This window comes from Cyprinus carpio, chromosome A7, assembly GCF_018340385.1.
Source record: "Cyprinus carpio isolate SPL01 chromosome A7, ASM1834038v1, whole genome shotgun sequence".
Taxonomy (NCBI): Eukaryota; Metazoa; Chordata; class Actinopteri; order Cypriniformes; family Cyprinidae; genus Cyprinus; species Cyprinus carpio.
In genome coordinates, this window is record NC_056578.1 from 19,259,654 (window position 1) to 19,286,029 (window position 26,376).

The 26,376-nt window shown below is 37.1% G+C and overlaps 2 protein-coding genes across 7 annotated transcripts; both read right to left on the reverse strand.

Annotated features, from left to right (window-relative positions):
* Window positions 1–2,452: 2,452 nt before the first annotated feature.
* Window positions 2,453–10,857, reverse strand: LOC122145627 (tryptophan 5-hydroxylase 1-like). 2 transcript variants are annotated; one of them, XM_042760153.1, is made up of 11 exons: window positions 9,083–10,857; window positions 8,516–8,626; window positions 7,783–7,966; window positions 7,601–7,701; window positions 7,379–7,446; window positions 7,094–7,290; window positions 6,807–6,942; window positions 4,570–4,696; window positions 4,383–4,478; window positions 3,688–3,821; window positions 2,453–3,590 (listed from the first exon to the last, which is right to left on the reverse strand). In XM_042760153.1, the coding sequence occupies exons 1-11, from the start codon at window positions 9,170–9,172 to the stop codon at window positions 3,416–3,418; spliced, it is 1,419 nt and encodes a 472-aa protein (XP_042616087.1). In that variant the 5' UTR covers window positions 9,173–10,857; the 3' UTR covers window positions 2,453–3,415. The 2 variants fall into 2 exon arrangements, with proteins under 2 accessions (XP_042616087.1, XP_042616088.1); XM_042760154.1 differs by having other exon boundaries at window positions 8,516–8,622; window positions 9,083–9,235.
* A 951-nt stretch (window positions 10,858–11,808) lies between these two features.
* LOC109077219 (meiosis-specific nuclear structural 1) lies at window positions 11,809–20,048 on the reverse strand. 5 transcript variants are annotated; one of them, XR_006160441.1, is made up of 11 exons: window positions 18,774–19,134; window positions 18,427–18,554; window positions 18,233–18,335; window positions 17,918–18,147; window positions 17,549–17,765; window positions 17,350–17,457; window positions 16,228–16,485; window positions 15,972–16,097; window positions 15,750–15,864; window positions 14,561–14,633; window positions 11,809–13,454 (listed from the first exon to the last, which is right to left on the reverse strand). XR_006160441.1 is itself a non-coding variant. In XM_042760151.1 (11 exons), exons 3-11 carry the CDS (start codon window positions 18,990–18,992, stop codon window positions 15,751–15,753), a joined length of 1,503 nt encoding a protein of 500 aa, XP_042616085.1. In that variant the 5' UTR covers window positions 18,993–19,081; window positions 19,161–19,302; window positions 19,911–19,992; the 3' UTR covers window positions 14,713–15,750. The 5 variants fall into 5 exon arrangements, 4 of the variants coding, with proteins under 4 accessions (XP_042616086.1, XP_042616085.1, XP_042616084.1 ...); XM_042760151.1 differs by lacking the exons at window positions 11,809–13,454; window positions 14,561–14,633 and adding exons at window positions 19,161–19,302; window positions 19,911–19,992 and having other exon boundaries at window positions 14,713–15,864; window positions 18,774–19,081; XM_042760150.1 differs by lacking the exons at window positions 11,809–13,454; window positions 14,561–14,633 and adding exons at window positions 19,161–19,302; window positions 19,911–19,992 and having other exon boundaries at window positions 14,714–15,864; window positions 18,774–18,998.
* Window positions 20,049–26,376: the final 6,328 nt, after the last annotated feature.

Consider the following 26,376-nt stretch of genomic DNA (forward strand, 5'->3'; position numbering starts at 1 on the left):
AAAGAAATGCATCAGGGCTACCACAAAAATATAGGCAGCACAGACACAAACACAAACACAGACAGACGGACGGATGGACGGACGGACGGACGGATAGATAGATAGATAGATAGATAGATAGATAGATAGATAGATAGATAGATAGATAGATAGATAGATAGATAGATAGATAGATAGATAGATAGATAGATAGATAGATAGATAGATAGATAGATAGATAGATAGATATGTTATATTACATATTATTTATAGGAAACATCTTAAGTGAGAAATCTGCAGCACTGTAAAGTTATTTAGGAAAGTAGTTTGGAAAACATATGTGTTTGTGCTAAATGTGCATGAAATAACTAAAAAAAAATATTTTCTTACAATTCCAGAAATATGGTAACCTTGAATCCATGGGTTTAGGCATATGGTATCTCCCATCAGATGACAGCTATTCAGACATTCATCTTTCTCTTGCACTGTCCTTTCTCTAAATAGTACATTACAAGAGAAACATTTTCACTGATCCAAAGATCAATGCTGTGCTTGGGGTTTTACTTACAGGTTGGACTCCAATTGGATCTGAAATAAAGGAAAATTTCCTTGAGGGTCTTACTTCTGCTTTGAAGTGTCATATCTCAGAGGAGATCCGATTAGGAGAGAGAATGAGATTCAAATAGAAATTTTAAAATGCTGTTTATATAGCTCAATTTCCTTAAGTGAATCCAGGGAAATGATAGTTACATGTTTGCTTCTTCCTGTACAGGAGATAACCTCATCTGCTACTCACTGGAGGTGAGTAATGAGCTAAACTATCTGTGACTGTGCTGATGATGAGGCTGAAGGTCACTGAGCATGTGCAGTTAGTCTGCTCAGGGCCTTCTGCTGCTCATGCAGTTACTCCATCTTCCCGTGCTGTCACAGGACGGCCTGCCATCAAGCAGCCAGCCCTGAAAGTTTAATGAACACCAATTATGCCTTCACAATCGCTTAAGTGGTTGGGACTACTGGCAGTGAAGACAGAGGAGCTCTGGTAGGAGATAATGAAGAGAGAGAATAGAAATAGAGTGTAAATCAGAAAAAGGAGTTGATTATAAAAGGTTATAAATAAAACTTCTTAATATTTGTAAAAAAAAAATAATAATAATAATAAGTTAATGACTTATTTATTTTTTGTATTATGATTATCTGCTCTTGATGGTATTGTGCTCTCATTAATATTATATAGAATATATTATTAGTACTAAATTGTTAATATCAATGTCAAAATATTAAATAGATCTAATAATGTTGCAGCTAATATGCTATACCCTTTAATATCCCTCAATATGAATGATAAAAATCTTTTTCTGTTAGTGTCGTTCTGTTATCTAATCTTTATATCAGTGCTTAGTTGAGAAAAGCTGACCACATACGGACTACTTGCCCACAAGAAACATCGACACACATGCATTTCACCTACAGCTCTTTGCTGTCTGCCCTTTCATATCTCTACTGGTGGGAACCCTGTAAAGCAGCCAAGCCCCCTTTTGATTCTCTCTCTCTCTCATCCTATCTCTTCTATGACTACAAAAGGAGCACTGGAGTGTGTTTGCAGATTTTTTACTGCCCCACTGTAAGCTTTAAATGCACAATAAGTGAATATGTAGATAGGAAAACCTAATGTTTTCAGCCAATAAAAACAGTATGTAGCCTTCAGGTTCAAGTATAACTGTATGAATTAACTTACTAAATCTGTGTGCAATGCACACAATAAATGCATACTGCAAAATCAGTAAAGAACCCCATACAGATCTGAATGTTATTTAAAATGCAATATGACATGTTTTATTGTCATAGTGCATGACATTTTGATGAAAACCGAAGAACATTGATATTTAATGTGGCTGTCTACCAGAAATCTCCAGACGACTTCAAACATTCTGTTGTTGGAAGTGGATCTGGAAACAGTCAGAGTACTTTGATGTTATTGCTCCTCCATTAAATACAGTCCAAGCATCTCCTTCATTTATCGCAAGATGTAATGTGCATGAAATGAAACCTTGTGGTAATCTAATTACAAGTGTTCATATCTGTAGTGAAAGGGGATCTTGGAAATATCCCAAGTTCTTTGTTTTCTTTTGAGAGCTCAGTATCTCTTCGGTGTGATTCAGTAACAACCTGGTTGCTTCTAGAAGGCACCTTCATATGTACATGACCCAATAATCTGAAACACTTTGACTCTGTAATTATTTCAGAAAGATGTGTCTGTACTGGAGATATAGTGTGAAGAGAATCTTGCTTGAAATCAGTCCGTTTTAGAAACTTATGTTTACCTGAATTTCAGGTTATATTGATTGTGTGTCTCAAGTTTTAGTTTAAATCACTGTAATAGAACAACATTGCCCTCTCTTGGCCATTGTGTCACACTGTAGGGTACAGTAATTTTACTTCTTAGTGAATGATGATGTTTACAGGCCAGTGAATACTGTATACCAGAAGTGTGGGTTTTATGAGATAATTTGTTTCAATAATACCGTTTGAATCATTGGTGTGATACAGACAGAGTTTGCTAACAAATTATTTTATAAAAGTTGGCTGCATTTATACATGTATTTATTAATTACATTTTGATCTCACCTTATAAGAATCACTTTACTTAATTAGCATTCAATAAGCATAAACACGAATGGCCATGGACGAGCAGCAAGGATTACAGTTTTCAGAGCACAAAACAATATACACAACAGTTTCAGATTCACATCAGGATAATAGGAAAAAGGTGGAACATTTTAGTTACATATTTTTTATATCACAAACACTAATAAATAAATGATTCAGCTCATGGTAAGAAATTAATGGCTCTATTTCCTACAAGGTTCAGTAGGTTTGATGTTGGCAAAAAAAAAAACAAAGACCTTTAACTGGTTGAGAATACACAAGTTTAGAATTAAGAATTAAAGCCTCAAGATATAACGTTGTAGGACTGCTTTTCAAACCTAAGCTTTGGCTTCGAAGATTATAAACTCTACAAGGATGAACCATTTCCACGTTTCCTGTGTATTTACAGAGACTGAATTTGGAGCGGAGAAGAGGTTAGAGTATCTAGACTGTATGAATATAGTGATCATGATATAATGTCATGGCTGTAGTTTTTGCTGTGGTGGTGTCTGAATAGCAGTGAAGGACTCTAGTTGGTGTATTTAAAGAGCACTTAAACACTCTCCTAAAAGCAGTGTTTGGATATTTAAGAGCTTTGTGGTATTTGTCAGATTTTCACTAGCAGAGGAAAGGTGCTCACAGAGACATTAAGTCAGAGAAGGCAGACATTAAGTCAGAGAAGGCAGGCAATGAGATAATACTATTGCAGTGTTGAATGTTGAGTAACATGCCTTGATATAAGAGACAGCAGGAATAAATGCTATTAATATGAGCAAGCGTCATAATGGTTTCAGACACCAAGGTGTGCACTGAGTCGACAGAGAGCGTCTCCTACAATGTCCAGCTCGTGTCTGAGCTCCTCGACCACATCGTTGATGCTGGGCACGTTCTTCAGCACACACACGCTCTGTGTGTACGGGTTATACCGCAGGGAGAATGGACGCTGGACTGTCTTTGCAAATTCACTGTGAAGAATAAAATAGAGGAAATATATGGTCAAAGCAAAACAATAATGATACAGCATGCAAAAGTAATAGGTCACATATTGAAAAACAGATTTACCGCATTCTAAATTTGGCTTCCTCAAAACTCTCAGAAACAAAGTAAACATCTTGAAAGGTGGTGATGAGACACTCCTGTTTACAGGTGACATTGGGCTCAAAGGGCATGATTTTAGCAGAGCCTGAGAGAGAGTGCTTTAAAACAAAACATATGTGTTTCAGAGTCATTCACTTCACTTAACTCCATTAACTGCAGTTACAGTACTGTTCAAAATTTAGGGTTAATAAGATTGTTCTTTAAAGAAATGAATACTTTTATCTAGCTACGATGCAGTAAATGTATCAAAAGTGACAGTAACAATATTTACAATGTTACACAAGATTTCTATTTCAAATAAATGCAGTTCTTATGAACTTTGTTTACACAAATATTTTCAACTGTGATAACAATAAGAAATGTTTCTTGAGAATTAAATCAGCATATTAGAATGATTACAGAAGAATGTGACCCTGAAGACTGGAGTAATGGCTGCTGAAAATTCAGCTTAAAATATATTAAATAGAAAATATTTTAAATAGAAAATATTTATTGTAATAATATTTCACAATATACCTGTGTTTTTGATCAAATGAATGCAGCTTTGGTATCTTTTAAAAATAATTAAAAAGTGAATTCGTATTTTTTGTTCAAACTAGTTATTAGATTACACATTTTTGTTGTTATCTATAATTCTTAAACTGATTATGTGTATCTACCTTAAGTTCACTGATTGAAGAGAGAAGCCCAGCGCCGTATGCTCTGAGCGAACCCTCCTGCTTACAGAGGCCAAACTCTACCGTGAAGAAATAGCACTGCAGTGGCACACAAACCAACATAACCACCATCAAAACTACTGCATTAAAGCTTTATGCCTAGGACAGCGAAATGTACAGAAATACATACTGTTGCTAACTTCTGCACAGCATCATCAGACGCACCGAGAGAAGCAAGTCCTAATTCCTGAGAGAACTGAGCAAAACTGGGTTCGGCCAGCAGAGGAACATGACCCAGCAGCTCATGACATGTGTCCCTGAAAGACACAGAAATGAAGACCTCTTTAATGATTTGTCAAGCTTTTTTGACCAAGCAGAATAAGGCCTAGTACACAAGACATACACAAACAGTGTGTAAGTGAAGCAGGAGCAAACGCGCATAAAGATTTGATGTGAACATTGGTACAGCTGTAGAATTGCAACTCTGGATTTCTGGGTTACCACATTGAGTATTTCTTTTAAAGGGCACCTTTATGTTGTTTATGATTTTACCTTTCCTTTAATGTGTAATAAATCTGTTTGTGCATGTAAGCCATCTGCAAAGTTACAAAGAAACCAAATGGAGATAAAAAATAGAAAACACTTGCCTAAAACACTGTTTTTAGTCCTGCTATTATCTCTCTGACTTAACTACATCACCATGTTTAACATTTGCATAATTCCCACCTACTGTCTTCTTTGGCCCGCCCTCAAAGAAAAATTAGGTTAGTAATTTCGCTATGTCTACATAAATTTGATAAAACATAAACATGCTGCAAGTTCAAAAAAAAAATAAAAAAAAAAATTATATGGACCAATGCCACAGTTGCTCATTAAAACTCGGGAGCTAAAATCCAATAGACCAATCAAACAACAGGCTGGGCTAGCTGACCAACTGGTGCAAACTGGGCTTTTCAGAAAGCCGGGCTTTAAAGAGACTGAAACTAAAGCAGAGTGGCTGTGTCCAAAAGCTTAAGCTGCTGACTTGTTGCCTCACTGTTTTATCAGGCAATGATTCTGAAGGCAGCGTTTGCACATGAAGGCACCTCGTGAAACTGACAGGCTTCTGAGGCAGTGTAACAGTTTAAGGATCTACAACAAAATAGAGTGAGATTTGGTGATAACTAAGCTAATATTTAATTAATAATACTGATATCTCAATAGAAGTAACATCAAAAATGGAAAAAGTTGGTCAGAAACTTACATTTACACAGAAACTGACCACCAAATGCAACTTTCAGACAACATCCTTATTTTTTTAGCTCAACTGTCACGGAATGGAATCCACAGGATTGTGGGATATTAAAGGCAGCAAAGGATACATCTATTCTGCCTTCAAAAATCGATCAGATGAAGGCATCTCAGGAGACAGAAAGTGAAGATGACATTGGATTTGGACGTGCCTTGATGCCTTCTCACCTTGGAATGCATTCTCCGAAGGCAGGCTTTTTCAGCTTTCAGATGCAGCCATTGTTTCAGACAGAGGGTGAAAAGAGGTGCTGAAGCAGTGTACGAATTTTTCTTTGTTTGTTTTTAATTTTAAAGTATGTAAATGTATTCTAGCAGACCCCAAAAATAAATGTATGACTTTAAAATAAGCATAATAGGGGCACTTTAATAACTGCCATAAATATAAAATGATTATTGAGAGTACTGGCTATGAAGAATTATCATAAACTTGATCATCCTGAGTTTCAGCATTAAATTGTGGTTGAAAGAATGTCAGTTGTTTCAACACTGAAAAAACATTGAAAAAAATGTTTAATGACAAATGAAAGAAAAACACAACAACAACAACTTATAAATCAATATTGAAATTTTAACAAGATCTGTACAAAAAAAAAAAAAGTTAAAAAAGTTACAATGCTGCAATACATCAACATTTATTTGATATTTAAAATTAAATAGTGATTTAACCTTGATCCATGAAGCTGATTCACCCAAGAACGGAGCCCAGACCCCAAAGTGCAAAATATAAACTGCTTAAATCATCTGGATTCAGTTTGATTTACTGTATAAAAGGTGATGTGTCTGTTTCATTTCTGCGCGTCATGCATCAGGTGTGACAGACAGTGAGTGTTGCAATGGGTGCTGCTCCATAAAAGCCTTTTTCAAAAGATTGTGTCAACTGATAGCACTTCAGTCATCTGCTTGCCTGTACAAAATATACATAATCAATAAGGTGTTTACTGAATTTCGCCTTTTAATATCTGCGTTTTACTTCATTACTACTTAATGCAAACTGCGTAAAAATAGCTGGTGGTCAGTGGAGCAAAGCTTTGTTTTGCCCTCCAGGTAGGCGTTCCTATAAGGGTGTGACGTCATGTGAAAATTATCAATAAACAGGCCTGAAGAGATAAAGGGACATACAGTATGCTTTGTACTCACGGTTCAGGAGTGTAGAGAGGATCTGAGCTGTGACGCACATATTGTGTACAGTGAAACACTCTGAAGGCCAGACCAGCTAGAAAGTCTCTCGGTGACAAGTACCCAGCAACAGGGCGAATGGTGAAGCCAGTTCTCTCTGAAACACAAATATAACAGCCATGCAACTACTGCCCTCTGCTGGTGACACAACTAATACTTCCTATCAGCTAGTATTGAAGCTATTGTACAGTTAAAATGTATCTTAAAAAACGTACGTTATCACTGTGTGTGCACTCATGATGTCCCACCTCTCAGGAAGTTGGACACGTCCTCCAGCTGTGGTATGTTGTCCTCTCTGTAGCCACAGTACTGTGTGAGCAGAGGCAGGTTGTTCAGGTGCTCTCTACAGGCATGTGTGGGGTACAGCTTATTCAGCTCCCGAAAAACGACACCCCACGTCTTCACCTCTTCCTCTGTAAACTCTACACGTGGTATAGGTTCTCCACTGTGGAGTGAGAGAGAATCACGTGAATTTAAAAAAATAAATATGTGGAATTAATGTAAGAGTTTTAAAACCTTATTCTTAAACGTACTGTTTGTAACTAGTGGCAAGATCAGCAAAATATTTCCTTCTCTTACGATAAACGTTGTCTTTGAATCCCTGAAATCATATGGGAACAAGTACATACGGTTTTCATGGATAAGGTAGCAGCTCAGATACTGAAGAGTATTATACATGATCAGTATGACATAAATACTTTTGTCAGTGAATTTCTATAGCCTTATTCTCTAGCAAAAAGTAAGACGATACTGACCGGATGATCCGCATCCAAATCTGAACCATACATCAGAACACGACAGGCACTCTTATCCAGATCTGAGATCTTCTTGGGGAACCAAGGCACCTCAGCAAGATCTGAAAAATGTATTTTCACAGATTTATATACAAATCTCTGTGCCTTACTCGTCTATCCAATGAAGGAGTAAAACACAGTACCGTCTGCAGGAGTCGAGAACCTATCAGGTGAGTCCATGGTTATAATGCTTGTTTGTTTGCGCAGCAGCTGAACAACCTCTTTTAGAGTTTCTCGATCACTGTCACAATCCACCAGTACTTCCAACTCTGAGTTACGCCGCCGGGACTTACGTGACTCAATATGCAAAAGCTTTACCTGGTTGTCCTGTTTACAATGAATAAAAATATGTAATTTAGCCAATTGAAATTGAAATTTATTATAAATCCCATATTTACTGTTTGAATAATATTTATACAAAATACATTTATACATTAATCTGTATAATACATATATTTGAAGAAGTATCAGATTTATAATATGTGATATATTTTACACTGCAGTGGCTTGGAGTGAGAAGGAACTTGGTATCTATAAGTATCTATAAATTTACTTAATTCATGGACACAGTGCATACTTAGTAGGATTTCAAAGTTACTGTTTATTGCTTTAGCTGGAATTACTAAACAACTATTCAAGCATTCATGCCTTTTTGTGTCATTTATATATATATATATGATGATTCTACTGAAGCTGAAAATACTGAAAATAATCAAATACAATTTAGGTGGAAAGAAAGAAAGAAAGAAAGAAAGAAAGAAAGAAAGAAAGAAAGAAAGAAAGAATGGAAGATGATACATTGAGATTTATTAACTGAATGAAAATAATAGGTATGACAACAATACAACATTTAAAGAAGGGAAAACATTAATGCACCTGAAATAACTTTATTGCCTTCACAACCCCTCTGACTTCATTCTTCAGAGAGAAGACAATTGCAGCATGTTCTCTCTTGGAGGAACATATCTTGTCTTTGTTCTCGTCTGTCTTATGAAGAGAGAGAGAGAGAGAGAGAGAGAGAGAGAGAGAGAGAGAGAGAGAGAGCAGCTTTAAAGTCCTGTAAAATCAAATCAGCAGATGACTATTTTGCAAAATACAATGCATAACAGTTCATACACATTCAAAGATGACTATTTAAATAACGATAAGTACATATAGTAGCCTATGTATAGTAGGCCTATTGTTGTTAATAATGATGACATTAATGAAAGTTTTTGGAAGGAATTAACTTTAAAATACATATCAGCTATATTATCCCTTGCTCTAGTCTAAACATCAGCAATTCATGATTGCCCTAAATTCTCAAGACTTATCGGCAACTCACTTTTTTTCTCCATAATTAAAAAATATTAGCATTTTCATGTGTAATATTAGCAAAACTAATGTTAGCATTTGGATATGTAAAAATCTTAGCATTTTGAATATGTCACAAGTTTTTCTTACCTCATTGTTGAGTTGCTTGTGTTCGTAACTCTTATTGATGGAGTCAAAGGACTGTCCTCCACGCGGTCCGTCAAGCTTTTTGGAGAGCATGGGTGGGTGCTCCTGTTTTTATAGTAGAATATGGAGAGGTGCGGGGCTCAGAAAGACGCCTCTGACAGTCTGATAATCATGTTTTCTCTCTGGATTTATAAAGAGATCAGGCGGAGGAGGGGAGGAGCGCGCGGCTCTGGAAAGTCCGACCAGCCAGACCAGAAGATTTTCGCTGGAAAAGGTTCAGCAATCGAAAACTATTCGACCGTTAGATCCTTATGATTAAAAACAACAACAACAACAACAACAACAACAACAACAACAAAACCCTTTTATTTTATAACACTTGTATGTTTATTGATAGAATGGAAATTAGATAACAGGATTGTCACTTCTATTTTTTTTTCACTGCGTACTGTATTTTAAAATGTACTGCCTTAATGTATGACAGATTGTTTGTGTGTGTGTGTGTGTTTTCAACTGTTTTCCCAAAATCTAAAACAAAAACTGATGCTGGATGTATTCATTATTAACATAATTGATATAACGTTTTAAACTAAATATTAGTAAAACACATACAAAACCACTGCTGGAAAATTATACTTTTGACTCAAAATCTTAAAGTTACCCCACTGACAACAAGTCCCATCTCTCCCATACACCCTATTATGCTTAACTGTATCATATTGGTTAGACCTATCACCCTGTAGAGTCAGATCATAATAAACACTTTTGTACTTAGGCTACACTATGCATAATGTTCATTAATTTATAATAGTAATGCTTAGTATTGATTGAAGTATCACAAAATGTCAATATAACATTGTGCATTAATTACCAGTCTATTAGTAGTTGATCAAGATCACGAGAAAAGAGAGGGAAAAAACAGAACAAATGGAAGTAAATGTAAATAAATGGAAGAACAAATAATGGGAGAACAAATGTAAATAAAATATACTGTAAAATCGACTATCACACAATGGTACTGGGCTGATATACTTCAGCACTATTGCCTGACAATCCATTAAAAGATTCATAAAAATCGAGTCATAGACCTTGGCATTTAAACACACCCAATCTTTCATTTGGTTCATAGTCGACATTTGTTTATTTATTTACTCTTTCCAAGGTTGGTCTGGGATCGGTGAGCTTTATTTCCACACCTCTGTGGAAAGATCAGTGCTGAAGTGATGTGGATAACGGTCTATTAAGACACAGCAGCAGGCCTAGATTAACTGGTGACGACTGATTCGGAATGTGCTTGTCACTGGTTTTTGATATCTCCAAACCAATGGCCCCAATTCACACTATAGTTCCAGTCCGGGGGTGATTTGTTCCAAAGGGAGAAACATGGAAAATAATAAAAAGCATGTCAATGAGCATTGCTCGGATTATTAATGATGTGGTAGTTATGAGCAATGGCTGTTTACAAGCTCACACCAGCATTAATTAGCTCAAAATGCAATATAATTAGGTATTGCCGTACGTCCATTTCCAAACAACATGACTAATCTTTTATTCAGATGTTCTCACGCTACTTCTGTGCTTTATTGGTCCATTGTCTGTGCCTCCCACTTCTTGGTCATTGATCTGAAAGTCCTCCATACCCCTCCTCAGGGGGACAGGCAGACAGTCTTTTGTAAAGGAGCCCATAAGTACACATCTCATTAGGCTTTATGAAGTGAGAGATTCACCATCTATTGAAATACAGCCAGTTTATACCAGATCCAACAGCATTTTGCACTATTTTTGTTTTTCACTAAATAAAACCATAAACACTTAAAATAATAATAAAAAGCCTTTATTATAATTTTTTTTTTTAACTCTGCCAACTTTAAATGTTTAAATGTTCACTTTCATTTATGAAAAAAAAAATGTCTCAAAGACGTAACAAAGACTTAAAGGGGTCATATGATGTTGTTAAAAAGAACATTATTTTGTGTATTTGATGTAATGAAATGTTAATGCAGTTTAAGGTTCAAAAACATTATTTTCCACATACTGTACATTATTGTTTCTCCTCTATGCCCCGCCTTCTGAAACACGTTTTTTTTTTTACAAAGCTCATCGGTCTGAAAAGCGAGGTGTGCTCTGATTGGCCAGCTATCCAGTGCATTGTGATTGGCTGAATACCTCAAGTGTGTGACAGAAAAGTTACGCCCCTTGCCATATCCCGGTCAGAACACCAACGCGACAAGACAAAAACAATAAAACCCATTGCAAATAAGCCATTTGTTGCATCCAGTGGGGACATAATTACAGATTATAATGACTTATACTGTCTTTTTACGTGTTGCATGCATCACGCCGTGTAAACATAAAACCATATCTGCATTTGTAGTCTAACGTACCCTCCCAGAATCAGGAAACCGTCCTCCATAAAATGTGCAGCACACATCTGATATTTAGGTTGAACTGTTCTGGAACAGTGTTGTAAATACAACTTAACCACTGATTTCTAGTCATGTCCTCTTTTGGAAGGCCAAAGTATTTTCGCTTTCACAACGAAACACACAACGTCTCCACAACATGGCGGCAGCAACAATACTACAGCGAGAATCTAAAGTTATGCCTTCTTTCTTTGCGTGAACATTTGGGCACTTTGGGTTTTATTTTTTTGTATTTTTGGGTTTTGTTATGTTATTTTTTCTAAAAAGTGTTGTAGAAATTTGGGGGTGTAGGAAAACTTGAAATCGCATCATATGACCCCTTTAAGATGAAAATGACATGAAATTACCATTATATCCAGTAGATGGCAGCAGAGGATCACAAATTAGCTCAGTTGCCATTTCAACTCCCTAGTTTTTCTCATGTCTTGCTTTTGGATTTGTTATAAAATGACTATGAAGTATAGCAAGTGCAGGAAGTCCCAAAGTCTCATGTCATTTTAAAATATATAAATAAGCCCAGACACCAACAGCCTAGTAGGGTTAAATATTTAAATTATTAAATAATGCATGAAATATTTTGGCGCTTTTTAAAAATATATTTAAAAACTATATTTTTTCAAACATTGCCTAAAAAGGACACATCAAAAGGAGAGCTTTAAGTTATCTTTACCTGTAGAAGCTGCTATAGGCAACACAGACTTGCTGCTGTAGTTTTGTTATTCTGAATTTACTCTGCACCACTTAAAGCACAGGCTAGCTCCGTTTTAACATTGGTTTGTCAGATAGTTTGTTCCGTCCATTGCTACAGTTATCATCACTGTCAATCACGGATCAATTTGGCGGATTCCCTTTTTTTCACACTCGCATTTTTCATTCCTGAAACAGTAACTTGTGTGGACGGTTTGGTCCTCTTAAACTTTTCCTCAAACTTTTCTGAAGTATGCAGAGAAACCGAGCAAAGGGTGCTTTCCTTATAGAGTAACTGACCGAGCTTACTCATGCGAAAACTCCTGATATAATCAATAACTAACTACACAATGAATATCTTATTTATATCATGTATGCTATATGTCTTGTTAGGAAGATCTACGAGCGTCTAGAACTACGCAAACTTGCGAAAACAAATTAGATCAGAGTGGATTTTGACTAACCTAGAGTAAACACCTCTGATTGGCCACGGCTTTCAACAGAGATGCCTGTGATTGGCTACAATACTCAATGATGCAAGACACGTTGTAAATAGAAGCTTTTGGTTTTGCAATTCAAAACCAGAGCACGCACACAAAAACACACAGTTGACTTCAAGCGGGTACAGAACTGAGTTGGTACTTCCGGCACTGTAAAAAGACATCCCCCCCATTTTGATCTCAAAAAGGTGAATTTTCACTGAAAAGTCAGGAGTTTGCATCTATGAGAATATCTTTAGCTTTGCAAACCAATTTCCTATACTGTATCATTAACATGTGGAAAAGCATGATGTGTGCAAATCAAAATGCTTTGTACTTTATGACTCAAAGAATATCCCATTCATATAACCACAACTCATTTAGAGATAAGGCACAGGAAATGCTTGAATGTTTTGGTGGTAACAACTATCTGGGGGTCAAAAAAGAACCACGGAATGAGCCATGTTTCATCTAAAGACGCATATATCATCTAAATGTTTCATCTAAAGATGCACATATCTTAATATGGTTAGCATGTACACCTTATATTTACTTTTGAGATTAAGTTAATTTCCTTTTGGCAATATATAATAAGGGTGTTTGTGCAGAACCGGTGACGTATAGCATGATTGAGCCAAGTCAAATCATGTTCAGACTAATCCAATGCAGCACTGGAGTCTGGTCTATTAGCATAAGCTTCACTGTAGACGCACAGCTTCTGCAGAGACTTCATTCCGAGACAATTCAATCTGCACTCCGTCTCAGCCATAGGACATTCCCCTCAACCTAGGTTGCAAGAAAAAGGCAATGAAAGAGTAAGCTACTGTGAGTTCATTGGTCTGTCAAACAACTTGAAGTTCCTTCAAGGTATTAGTGCTTCCTGCGCTCCCAGGTGAGACGAGGTATGTGATGCAGAACAATGTCAGGAAAGATTAAGTCTGGTCATGATTACAAAGCTTCAGTTGAAAGATGAGAATCTTAAGAAATATTTGACCAGCCTAGTAAGAAAACCCATTCCAGAAGGTGGACCAAATATGATTTGCTCCAGTGCTGGGAAAAAGAACTAGGTAACTCTCATTAGTGGTTTAACTGAGCTGCAAAGCAACTGAGTCAAGTTTTGGCATGGTCTACAAACTTTATGAGACTGTAGATTTTGATGTTGACCTTTTATATCTGTTAATTAAAGGTAAATGTAGAAAGGAAGAAATTAATGTGTATAGCTCTGAAGCTCGGAGAGCTAATTTCGCATAATGTCTGAGTGTGTGACCAGGGATAAACATGTGCATCAGCCTGCTGCATGTGCATCTGGCACGCTTGGCAAACTATGATGTCTTCATCATCCTGTATGGATGATGGAGAGTGCAAAATAGGGCTGTGACATAGGGCAGGACAGAGGGGTATATGATTCCATAATTATTTTTTTAAAGCACTGGAGGAAATCAAGACGACTTCCCGTTTCATAAAGGGAAGTAATCACATTTATAATGTTCCAAAATATTTCTATTAAAAAAAGTGCTGTTCTTTGAACTTTCTATTCATCAAATCTAGAAATAAATGTCTTCCACAATATTAAGTAGAACAACTGTTTAACATTGAATTTAAATGTTTCTCGATCACCAAAGAATCTTTTTAGAATGATTTCTGAAGGAACATGACACTGAGGACTGTAATATTACAATTTAAAATAACAAAATGACTGTTTTTACTGTTTTTCTGATCAAATTAAAGCAACCTCTGTAAGCAAAGACTAGTAGTGTATGTATATATTACAAGCGCCAATCCATCCAAAGACAAGTAAATGATCTTGAATGATCCTTTTGTCATTTTTATGCTCATTCAAAAGGTCATCTGACATTGTAACAATATTGACAGCACACTTTTCACAATCTTACCTTATTGACTCATTACCAGTGTTAGCTTGGTATTGACATTTCAACGCTGAAGCTGTATCACACAGGAAATTAGCTGCAAGACACACAAAAAGGTTTACAGACCTTTCAGTTTTTAACATTATACAGTACCTCTCAACTACTCTGAGGTCATTACTTGAATTTCATTGAGAGAGTGAGATGTATTATGCGGAAAGCAAAGGAGCTTTTATTATCAGCGTTGTGCGTAAGAAGAGTATGTGGTGATCTAATAAAACTGAATTTGCCAGGCATAGAATTGAAAATTAACTTCTAAAATTGACGGATGGTGAAGTTTGCGGGATAAATTTATTGACATTTCCAATGAAATTCATTATACTGGATGATTATTTTAAAATGAGTTGCATTTTAGCATGTTTCTTACAGTGACAGCCTTTTTATAGGGAATTTCATAAGAGCTGTTACACGAGAGACTTGACATATTTTTATAGTTCAGATATAGATAACAGTAAACACTTAGATGGAAGAACTGTACGGCCATGACAGCAGCCAGACCAATGCAATGGACTAACTGAACAGAATGACTGACAGCCATTGAGACACTGACAGACTTGACTGTACATGAGCAGTCACATTTGATTAAATTCTTGCTCGTATGATATACTGCCTGGCAACCATCAACCATATCCAGTTCTTTCTTAGGAAGCAATGAAATCACTCAGGAGGAAAGAAAATGCTTGTGTGAGGAAGGCTAACCAAGTCTTGTCTATAAATGGTGAACATTTGGTGAATTCATTTAGAGGTCTACAAAAAGTTAAATTTACCTTTTAACAGCTCAGGGAAAAACAATTTATTACCCAGTAAGAACATTAAACACTTACATAATGTGACAAATCCATCATAGGAGATTCAGATTTTCACATCTATTTAATAGGTAGTATCTTTTTGAGGCTAATAATTCATCATTAGCCTAATTGAGTTTGACATTTTAGATTTCTACACTATACTATTTACAGTTATAAAGTAACACACTACACAATTAGTTTGAATATACTGTATACATTTATTTAAGATAAAGTTAAATTTGTATCATGTATGAAAGTTTTCAGTAGTTTGTGAAAGTGGCAGATGCACCTAATGCACTGTTAAGTATACCAGCATTAACAGATTGGATTTAAAAAGAGCGCCATGTGGTGGTCATGACAGGAATTACCCTACTGCAACGCATCTCCCCAACCCTCATCTGAGAAAATATCAGCCTGTCGTTGTTTGAAATTGTTTTTGAAATCCTCATCAAAGTGCTCTAGGTCATCTTCTCTGAAAATACCCTAGAAAATAAGGAAAATAAGCAAAAATACAAATCATCTAAGTAATGACTGATTATGTGAGATGGCTCACAAACGAGTGTCTGTGTACTAGAGTGTGGTGTTCTCACTTTTGGTAGGTATCCCAACAGTTTCGTCGCATGCTGTTTTAGGAGCCTCTGTCTCTCCTCTTCAATGATCTTTCGTCGTTGAGCCTCTCTCTCCTTCTCCATAGCTCGCTCCTCTTCCTCCCTCTCCTGTTGAATATTTAGATTCATTCATTCAATGTTGTCTGTACTATCAGTGGTAATTGGTATAGTCTGAATCAGAAGGAACTAATGTCTAAGTTGCACATTTGCATGCTTGATTTGTGGCTTTGAGTCTTACTTGTTCAGCCAGATACTGCTGTCTCCTTTCTTCCAGTAGCTTCTCCACAGCCCGTTTGTGTTCCAACTGTTTCATACGACGCTTTTGGCCATTCATCTGCTCATTGCGGTCATCCTCTGCAAACTTGGCCATCAGCAACTGTCTAAAAGCCTCCTCTTCCTCTTTCTCAGCTTGTATGCGCAACTGCTTGAAGGCCATCATCTCCTGACAGGTCTGCTGCAGCTCTAGCCGCTGCCGGATCCTCTTCTCCATCTCTTCCTGTGAGTGACATGATTTAAAGAGATGGTAAATATAAGTAGTTTTACATGGTGTTAGTGAATCTCAAAAAAAAAAAAAAAAAAAAGCATCAAATTCTACAAATAATTTTATTTGTTCTAATAATTCTAAATTCTACAAATAAATTCTTATAAATAATTATTATTATAAACCACTGATTTTTTAATAATTAAAAATAAAACTATATGACTATATAAGTAAATATATAACTATATAAGTAAAAATATATGACAAAAATAAGTATTATCATTAGGGTACGTTGCTGAATAAAGTCACAGTGTAGAAAATCCTAATGGTCCTGAAATAAGCTTAATTTTCTTGGTTAATTGAAATATGACTCCGACTTTTTCTAGATAGGCATCATAAAGACTAGTGTTGCCAGGGTTGCAGTTTTCCTGCACAACTGGCCTATTTAAAAAATGTTGCAGGAAAAATTGTAATGTTGTGTGTTTTTGGGCCACTTTTATAATGTACCTTAGCCACCAAAAGGTTTATTTGCAGACAAATTTAAATGAAAATGTGTATCAATCCTTGGAATGAATACCTGGAAGTGTGTTTCATGTCACATCACAAAGTAGAGGTTTCACAAGTTTCGCCCACAAATCATGAATTTGAAAGCAGGTAAATTAAGTTTGCCATTATAGATTAATTGCACATTTATGCTTGTGTGTAGAAAAAACAAGAGTGAATGTGGAGAGAAGCAGAGTAAAACAAAAAGACGAAAGAATTTTTTTTCCTGATCTGGCAACCCTACATAAGATTAACGTGTGTTTACTTTGTAAAAATGTACAAAGTGTATCCAGTAAAGTGAGATGTGTTAAGAGACATTGTAAGAGAGTTCCTCACAATTTCCTGTTGTCTTGCAGCCTCGGCCTGCTCTTCCAAATGAAGTTCCTCACGGACGCGCTCCATCTTCTCACGCTCTCTTTTCTCCATCTCGATCTGCACAGAGAGCTAAACAAGAAGGAAAGGAAGAACACATTAATACTTGTATCTTGATTACTCACCTGAACTTAACGGCAACAGAGGGTGTGCTGTCATGTACCATTTTGTGGAGGGTTTCTTTCGCCTGCTCTCGCTCTTTAACTGTGGCCATCCTGTCCTCCTCCTTCCTCTGCTGGTAGTGTGCAAACTCAATGATGCGCCTGTTCTCCGCCTCCACCTTCTCTCGCTCTAAATGTCTCCACTCCGCTTGCTGCTTTTTAAAATCTTCAATATATCTCTGGGTGGCCACCACTTTCTCGAGTCGTAACTGAAGCTCCCTGTAAATAAGGTTTGTCAGTTTCAAACCATTCTAGAATTATTTGACCAGCTCATCTAAAAGAGATGATATAATCTGTTTTCGCAAAAATTTCCAAAAACTAAGTAGAAAATATTACACTCAGGAAAAAGGGAATACACAGAACACACGTACCTCTGATCCTCCTCATAGATCTTCCGCACTATTTCGTCCACCATGAGTTTCTCTTTAAGAAACTCTTCATAGGCTTCCTGTCTCTTGTGCTCTTTCTCCTCGAGCTGCCGCTCAAGTTCTTGCTGGTAACGCACTACCTCTTCATACTTCCTCTGCTCCTGCTTCTCCTTCTCCATGTCTGCACACTTGTGCTCGTCCTTCATCTTACGGGCAACAGCAGCCTCTTGTCGCTGGTAAGATGTAAATTCACAATAAGCAGAACCTCTGAATAAGAGACCTAAATGTAAGACACACATTTGCAGGTCACACCGTTACCATTGTCTCATATCGCACGGCTTCCTTCTCTGCCACCTGTGCTGCCCACTCTCTGTTCAGGTAGGCAGACTTGAGCTTTAACTCTAGCTCTTGAAGCTCAACGCTGCCAATAAAACACAGAGCTTAATAAATGGTAAACCTATAAAAACATTATGCAGTGCTGTAGAGTGCCGTTAAGCTCTCCAGTCTCTTACCTGTTCTCTTTAATGCACTGCCTCATCTTCTCATCTCGGAGTTTCTCATTATTAATTCTGGCCAGCTCCTTGGCCATCCTCTCTTCCTGTTCAAGCTGCCTCTCTCTGAACTGTCTGTCCTCTTCTGCCTAAAAACATACATTTTGCAGGTTTTAAAAGAGTCTAGAGTGTTAGATGCATGAATGAGCTTAAATGCATGGTTAATGTTTCATGCATGTTTTAATTTTTGGAGCTCAGGAAGACAGGGCACAGCTAATGGGGATCCTAACAAATAAAAGAAATGAGACCACGCGTCTCGATTTGAGGATACAGCTGACGTATTTTATAACTAACAGAGTAAAACCAACCTTGAGAAGTGATTCCTCGATTTGTCTGCCATACTCTTCGTCTTGCATTTTGCGCAGGAAGCGCTTTTTCTCGACTCTCTCGTCGCACTGGATGTTGGCTTGCAGCTGCCGCTCTTTGGCGATGCGTTTAGTTTGATCTTCACGCATTTCCTCCTGTTTGCGGAACTCCAGCATCATCTTCTGATGGTGGCTGTGAGAGATGTCGCGCTGCTGGCTCATGAAAGACTGCAAAGAGACCGTCTCTACTAAGTTCCACAGCACAGCCTCGCTAATTAATTTAACCTTTATTCGCGCATCGATTGTAGCATCTGCAACGATTACCCAGTTCGTTAAACAGACTACTCTTGGTTTTTTGACTAACATTAATCAAATCTGCATCATTCTTACCATTATTCAGGTGCCCTGTAGGTTTTAGATCAGCTCCGTCGACTTCGCGATATAAAAGGTTTTCTTTCTAACCAAACAAAGTAGGAAACACCACGCTCATTTGTTTGCGAGTCGTTGTCCTAGAAACGCTGGGCTTTCAGACCTGGGAATAAAGACGAATATTATTGGCCAGCGCACTTCTTGCAGAGCCAATAAAGAGCAACAGGTTGCGGAAGTAAACATCCCCATTTATATTCTCCAAAGAGATATTTAACTTGCTTTATGCTTCTGTTAAAGCCACCTATGGAGAACCAAACCTGAAGATATATATACTTCCAGCTATGAAGTTTTGCTTTAAATTTTAGCGAATTTCTCTAAAACCTTATGTCACGGTCAAGTCTGGATGTCCTGTAAAGCAGCGGTCCCCAACCTTTTTAGCGCCAAGGACCGGTTTAATGTCAGACAATATTTTCACAGACCGGTCTTTAAAGTGTGACGGATAAATACAACAAAATAAAATGACATAACTGGCGTAAAAACTGTGGTATATTGTAAATATAATAATAAACATAAATCCACTGTGTATTCGTATGCAATTTTATTAGCAGCGTCCTCGTAACATCGCGCCAACAACATAACATGAATAACATCCTCTCTGCCCCCTAATCCTAACGCTCACTGACTCTGGTCGCTATGGTTACGTTTAAACATGCCTTAAAAATAAGATACACTACAAAAAAGAATATAACGTCCATGAAAATTTTAGCTCACCATAACGCTAAATCAGTGGGAGCCTTTAGCTTGGCTTCAGCGCACTTCTACCTCCACCTAGAGCCTCTGTTATTTGTTTTGCAAAAATCCACCGCTCCCGGCTCTTCTGGTCCAATCAGCGCAGGGCTGTGCCACAGTGTTGTTTTGTGTTGAAAATGTATAAAATATATATAATGAGCGAGTACATCATGAATCCATTTTCCAAACCGTGTTTTTGTCTTATCCTTAATCACCACGGTACACCGATAATAAGTGTTTATATTCGGACTATTTTAGTCTGGTGGGGGTCGGCCCAAGCGTGTACGTCTGCAGAGTAGCACAGTACCTGCGTGACTCGCCATAGATGTAAACAGAGAGAAGTAGCTCCGGCTACAATGTTCTTCCGCCAGACGCCAGCGCCAGAAGTTACCGACTGTAAATTTATTTATTCTTTCTTGTGCGGCCCGGTACCAAATGACGCACGGACCGGTACCGGTCCGCGGCCCGGGGGTTGGGGACCACTGCTGTAAAGAGCACATTCAGGGCTTTTCAGAATACCAAATGTTTTGAAGTTTCACCATGACCACTCCTTGACGCACACGCAGGTTGCCAGATTGAGCCAGCTGTGTTTTCTGTAAACTGGCACCTGAGGTGCAGAAATACAATTGTAATTTTATTAAACTGGCAGTGAGCAGGTTTCACAAACCAAAACAAAGACCGACATTCCGCCCCGGAACGCACATTTTCATTGTAGAATAACTGACTAAAGCATTGTTTTTCAGATAAACAAGTATGTTAACTTAGCTTGTTTCTTAAATATCTGCAAACATATTATGGTATTTTTATGCTTTAGTAGAGTCAAAAACTTACATACAGCACCTTTAAAGGTGGGGTGTGTATTTTTTTTTTTCAAAAACGCTTGAGTCCGCCGAGTACCAAAACAAACTTGTAGCAAGTTAGCAGTAAGGGGCGTGTCTACTCATGATGGGGACTAGAGAGCGCTCAGTGCACAGGACCAGGGGCGTCACTAGGCCCTTTTTAGGGGGGCTTCAGCCCCCCTAAACTTCTGCCCAGCCCCCCTAAAAAATAATTTGATTAATTAATTTGTAATCGCTTTAGTCCCCTTTAAAAACTCATTTGAAACGGCCGCAAGCTGCGTCAAGTTTCGGCTCCTCCCCTGATCTGAGTCTGCATGAATTCAGCGCATTTTTCAATCCGCAGGGGCGCCGATCAGAGCGAACATCAGAGAGTACAAGGTGTGTGTGTGTGTGTGTGTGTGTGCGCATTTATTGATAGATTGCTATGATATGACATCTGCATTGGTGCAGTTCTTGTAATTGCAGTTTACATAATGTTACTGGACCAATACACAGTTCGGTTTCTCATCCAATACCAATACGTCTTCGCTGCGTTCACCTTCAGCCCTCATCACAGTGTGATAGTTAATGTTACTGGACCAATACACAGTTCGGTTTCTCATCCAATACCAATACGTCTTTAGAAAACGATCATAATTTATTTTAATTTACTTTTTTAAAATTTAAAACACATTATTGTGTATTTTGGCATTACATTATGCAACCATGCATAGAAATGATTAAAGACACACATCATTTTCTGAAAGCACTAAAGGGCACAGAGAGAGAAACATCATGTGGAGTTATTTTGTTTTGTATTATTAAATATAATTTTGTACTAAGTAATAATGAATCATTAGTGTATCATGATACATACTGTATATTAGAGTAAGAGGCGAGTAGAGTAAAGGGGTTTGGATTTGTGATTTTTTTTTTTAAGTAACTGATTTATAGAAGTGGCAAATTGATAATTCATGTTGTTATTTTTAATAAATAGAAATACATATAGAACAGATTAAACATGTTGCCAACAGACAATTACATTAATACATGTTTTGTATATATTCTTAATGAATATTAGCTGGTTAGTTAAATGATTTGAAATGAAATAAATTTTCAGGGGGTGACTTAATGTATAACCAACCGTATTGTTTATTATAAAGGCTAAAAAGCTCAATAATAATAATAATAATAATAATAATTTATATTTCATTGTAGATGGATATACAATTTTTTTTCTTGTTGTGCGGTATAGGTCTGCAAATGAGCAAGTCAGTTGAGAATAGAACGTAGACAGCCTCTCACACACAATACCACTGTGTTCCCAAGATTCACTGCAGTCATTTAACCCTTATGTTGTTTTAATTTTCTGCCAATTTCAACGTACATTTCATGAGAAAAAGCAGTGGTATCGTCAAAGGATAAACATGAATGTCCTAATAATGAATCAGGAAGTCTTCATTGTAAAAAAAAAAAAGAAAAAAAATCTACATTCCCAACTCAAAATTTTCTAGTGATTGGTCACATCTAAATTTTTCTTTTTTCTTTTTTTTTTTTTTTTTTTTTACGGTGTTGTATATGGCTCAGTCAGTAATTCTACTCCCATATATGAAATACAGGGAATACAATGGAATAGTGGTTTACAATAAGGTTAGTAGTATACAACCCTACCCTAATAGTCAAATAATATTTTTTTTTAATCATACCCTTATTGGGGGCTGAGCCCCCCTAAAATGAAAATCCTAGAAACGCCCCTGCACAGGACAGACATTAGCCGAGCGAAGACAGTAAGATAGTGATGGTGGATAAAAAACAAAAGAGGAAAATGTCTGTGGAACCAAAGAAGGCTTATGATAAGGCAAAAAGTAGGACCCATGTAAATTTCGGCTCAGCTTTCCAGAGCTGGAGAGAACCCAAGGAGTGGAAGGTCTGCGATCGGACGCCGAGGTTGCTTTGTTTCTTCTCGATAGGCGAGTAACATTGGTTTTGCTTTGTTTCACAGAATTAATATATGGTGGTTTTTGCTTGAATATGCTTGTGTGTCATGTTCGCTTGTTTGTTAATCTGCAATCGTATTATCATTCCCTTCAGCTATGATAAAGACCCACTTATTTCCACACCCTATAACCTGGGGCGTCTAAACCTCCTCCACTGTCTGTTTCAAGCATCAGCTCCCAAAGTGTGTCCGAAAAGTAAGATACGTTTAATACAGCAGATAATAATGCAGCAGATTCCATAATCATTGCCTGGGTTTCCTGCGTTTATGTGGGGAAGAGCTATCAAAATGGGGCAAGACCCTTTTGGGGTAGGGGCTTGTTTGTTTTGGTGATATGAAATATCAACATTGGCTACCAGAAATAACTTACCCCACCTTTAACCATATTTAATCAATGAACAAATATAGCCTAATATAGTAAAATCACAGTTAAAACATTGTGCCAGTGGAAAATAAATGGTGTAAATATAAAAGTTTGAAGAGTTAAAGTGCTTAATTAGTAAGAGTAAAAAACATTAACCAGACAATACATATAATCTCAAAATGTTTAAAACGGTTTTCTTAATGGTGACGAGTGACGACTACGCCTGTCTCCCGATGGTCCAGCCGGTCTGTCAGCGCCACTGTAGGAGGGAAATACTTCCAGTTAGCACAGCTTTACGTTACGTTTAAGTTACATTAAAATAATACGTACAAGACGATAAAGAAAAGTGTTAGAACACAATAAGCTCCCTGCCGGTCTGTCAGCGACACTGCAGGAGGAAAAGGCCAGTTGAGAGTTCGCTTATAGAAGTTAACATTATATTTTGCATATGCATTTTGCATATAAAATGAATAAAGCAATTAAAAAGTTGAAAGTTAAACTCTTAAACTTATTAAAGTTAACTCTCTTGTGGGCGTCTGAGGAAATGTATGTTTTTGCACAGTCAATTAGTAGACCAGCTACTGTATTTAGATTTACAGTAGGCTAATATTTTCCCAGAATGTACTAAAAATCTTTAGTAAAATACTGCACACAGTGTATACACTAGGGAACTGTTAGGAATACAGTAGTATACTGTGACAAAAACAAAAATGATATACAGTATCACCAACCATATGTAACAGTAATTCAAAAGTGAGCAATCAGGTAATGATGATGAAGACTGTTTCTATTATCCTTCTTTAGCCTCTCATAGCATTAGACATGTGTTACTACTGCTGCTGTCTTTTCAGACGTGCTATCTTGTGATCTAGTATGCTGGCTTCTTCGATTCTAAATGCGAGGGAAAGTTTTGCTGCATCGCACCACATGGCTGGCTTGCAATAAAAGGCATAAGTCATATGAAAAGAAATTATATTTTTGAGTGTTACTGTAAATGCAATGGTTAGAAACTTGATATTCAAAGTTTAATTAGGTAGTTTTATTAGGTAGCGAACAAGAAACATACTTATTAATTATTCGAATGGAAAAGAAAACAAGACCAAAAGCAGAAAGATTTATTTTAAATCTCTGATGATATCAGTTTTGACAGATTTTTTTTTTCTTTTTCTTTTTTCTCACGTCTGACACATGGCCGTAACCAGGTTTGAAAATAGTGAGGTCTGGGGTGGGGTGTTAAGAATTGTGCTATAATAACACTTAAAATGCAACTCATTACACTCTCTCTGTTCTGTCTGTTTTGAGTGGGATGGACATTGATAAATTAGACCTATTTTTTTATCATAATTTGTTGATACTTTACTATTCGATAGGTGTGGATAAATGTATTATTTGTTTGTTTATGATTCATGTAACAATATTCACTACTGAAATAGCTTTCATTAATAAGCATTGCTATTTGGATGATAAGTGGTAATAACTTAATGTATTGTTCTTATGAATGTTTTTGGCATGACTTTGTAAAAGGTTAACTACTAAACTGAATGAAATAGCATAACATTTTTCATGACCAGTGTTTGCATATGTAACCATTCCCAGACTTTACAAGTGATGGGGAAGATGTAAAAGAAGGGCAACAACCAGTGTTTCCTTGCAATTACAACAAAATTTATTGAACACAAAAGGTAATTAGAAGTGGCAAACAAAAAGAAAAAAACAAAGTTAAACCCACTACGGACTGTAGGGTTCCCCAATCATATACAATGGCAATTTCTCTGCAAAAAAATACACTCAATCACAGCACAAATCCAAATAACACTACAAGTGTCAAAACCTGTCTCAAACCACTACAAAATGCTCCTCCACACCTTAACAGAGTCATCCATGTGTAAGAAAATGGGAACCCCACAGTTGTTTTCTGGTTAAAAAAACACAATCTCAGAATAAATATAAGTCAAGTATACTTAAATGTCATTTTAAGTATATTTCTGAGGAGTACATAAAATGAATAAACATCTTTTTCATAAGGTCAGGCAAGGGTGACAATTTTGCCCACAAAGATAGCATTTTTAATGCATTATGAAGCTGCAGACGTCATGCATTACGTAGTCACGTTGGGAAGGTCACGCATGACGTAGGCAGAAGTACTGACCCGGGCTGCTTCCCCTTGGGCGTTCCGCCAGTAGTGGGCACTCATGCAACGTAATCAATTACGTACATCCAAGTAAACGAGATGGGGGGAAGTTAGCAAGTGAAGGGCATAAAAAATGGACTGGAACGCAGCCCGGGGTTTTCAAAGAGAGCAAAAAAAAAGTCAAATGCCCTTTACAAAAAAGTTAAAACAACGATGTCAGACGATTTTGAAGTTGGAGGAGAAAATGAGATGGAGTTTTTCACTGACCCTTACTTTTTGGACCGAAGTACACAGACGAAGAACTAACTGAGCGTGACCTTTCCATTTACATGGGGGGTTTCCAAGATGGCGACCTGACTGCTAATGTTTTACTAAGCACTTGCACTGAAATATTAATATTGAGGATAAGACTGTGATTAGATGCTGAGCAGAGTCTGAATTAGGGCTGCACGATTAAGCGCATGTGATTGTCATGCGTGTCTTGTCAGTAAAGCTAGTTCTGTGATTAGTAAATGTCCATCAGCTGCTTTCAAATGGAGCGACATTTACTACACAGAGCCGTAGCTCACTGACAAGCTACGCAATACCGTGTTCATAACCGAATGCTATTCATCTGTGATTATGACGTGGTATTGCATAGCTTGTCAGTGAACTACGGCTCTGTGTAGTAAGTACCACTCCATTTGAAAACAGGGGATGGACATTTGCTACTCCCCCCAAGAGTAACCCCCCACCCCCCCACCCCCCGCCAAGCTTTTGAATTATTGAGAAGTGGGACAAAACGGTGAAAATTTGGAAAAATAAAACCTTGTACACACACAAATGAAACTACATTTATATATCTTATATGTACTAAGCTACAGAGCTATGCTTTGATATAACCTCCCAACTTTTCTCTTTTTTATCAAAATGTGTTTTTTTTATCCTTGACTGTGAAGGAGTTCATGGAGTTCATGTAGTAGCCATTTAGTTTTTTCTGTTGATGCTAGATGCTAATGGAACCTGCTTCAGGAGAATAAAATGATCTAAATATATCAAATAATTTCCTCAGAAATTGGAGGATGGTGTTGACATATCATGGTTGTGACACAGGAAATATTAACATTAGAATTTAAAATATTCTAAAACCATAGAGTGAC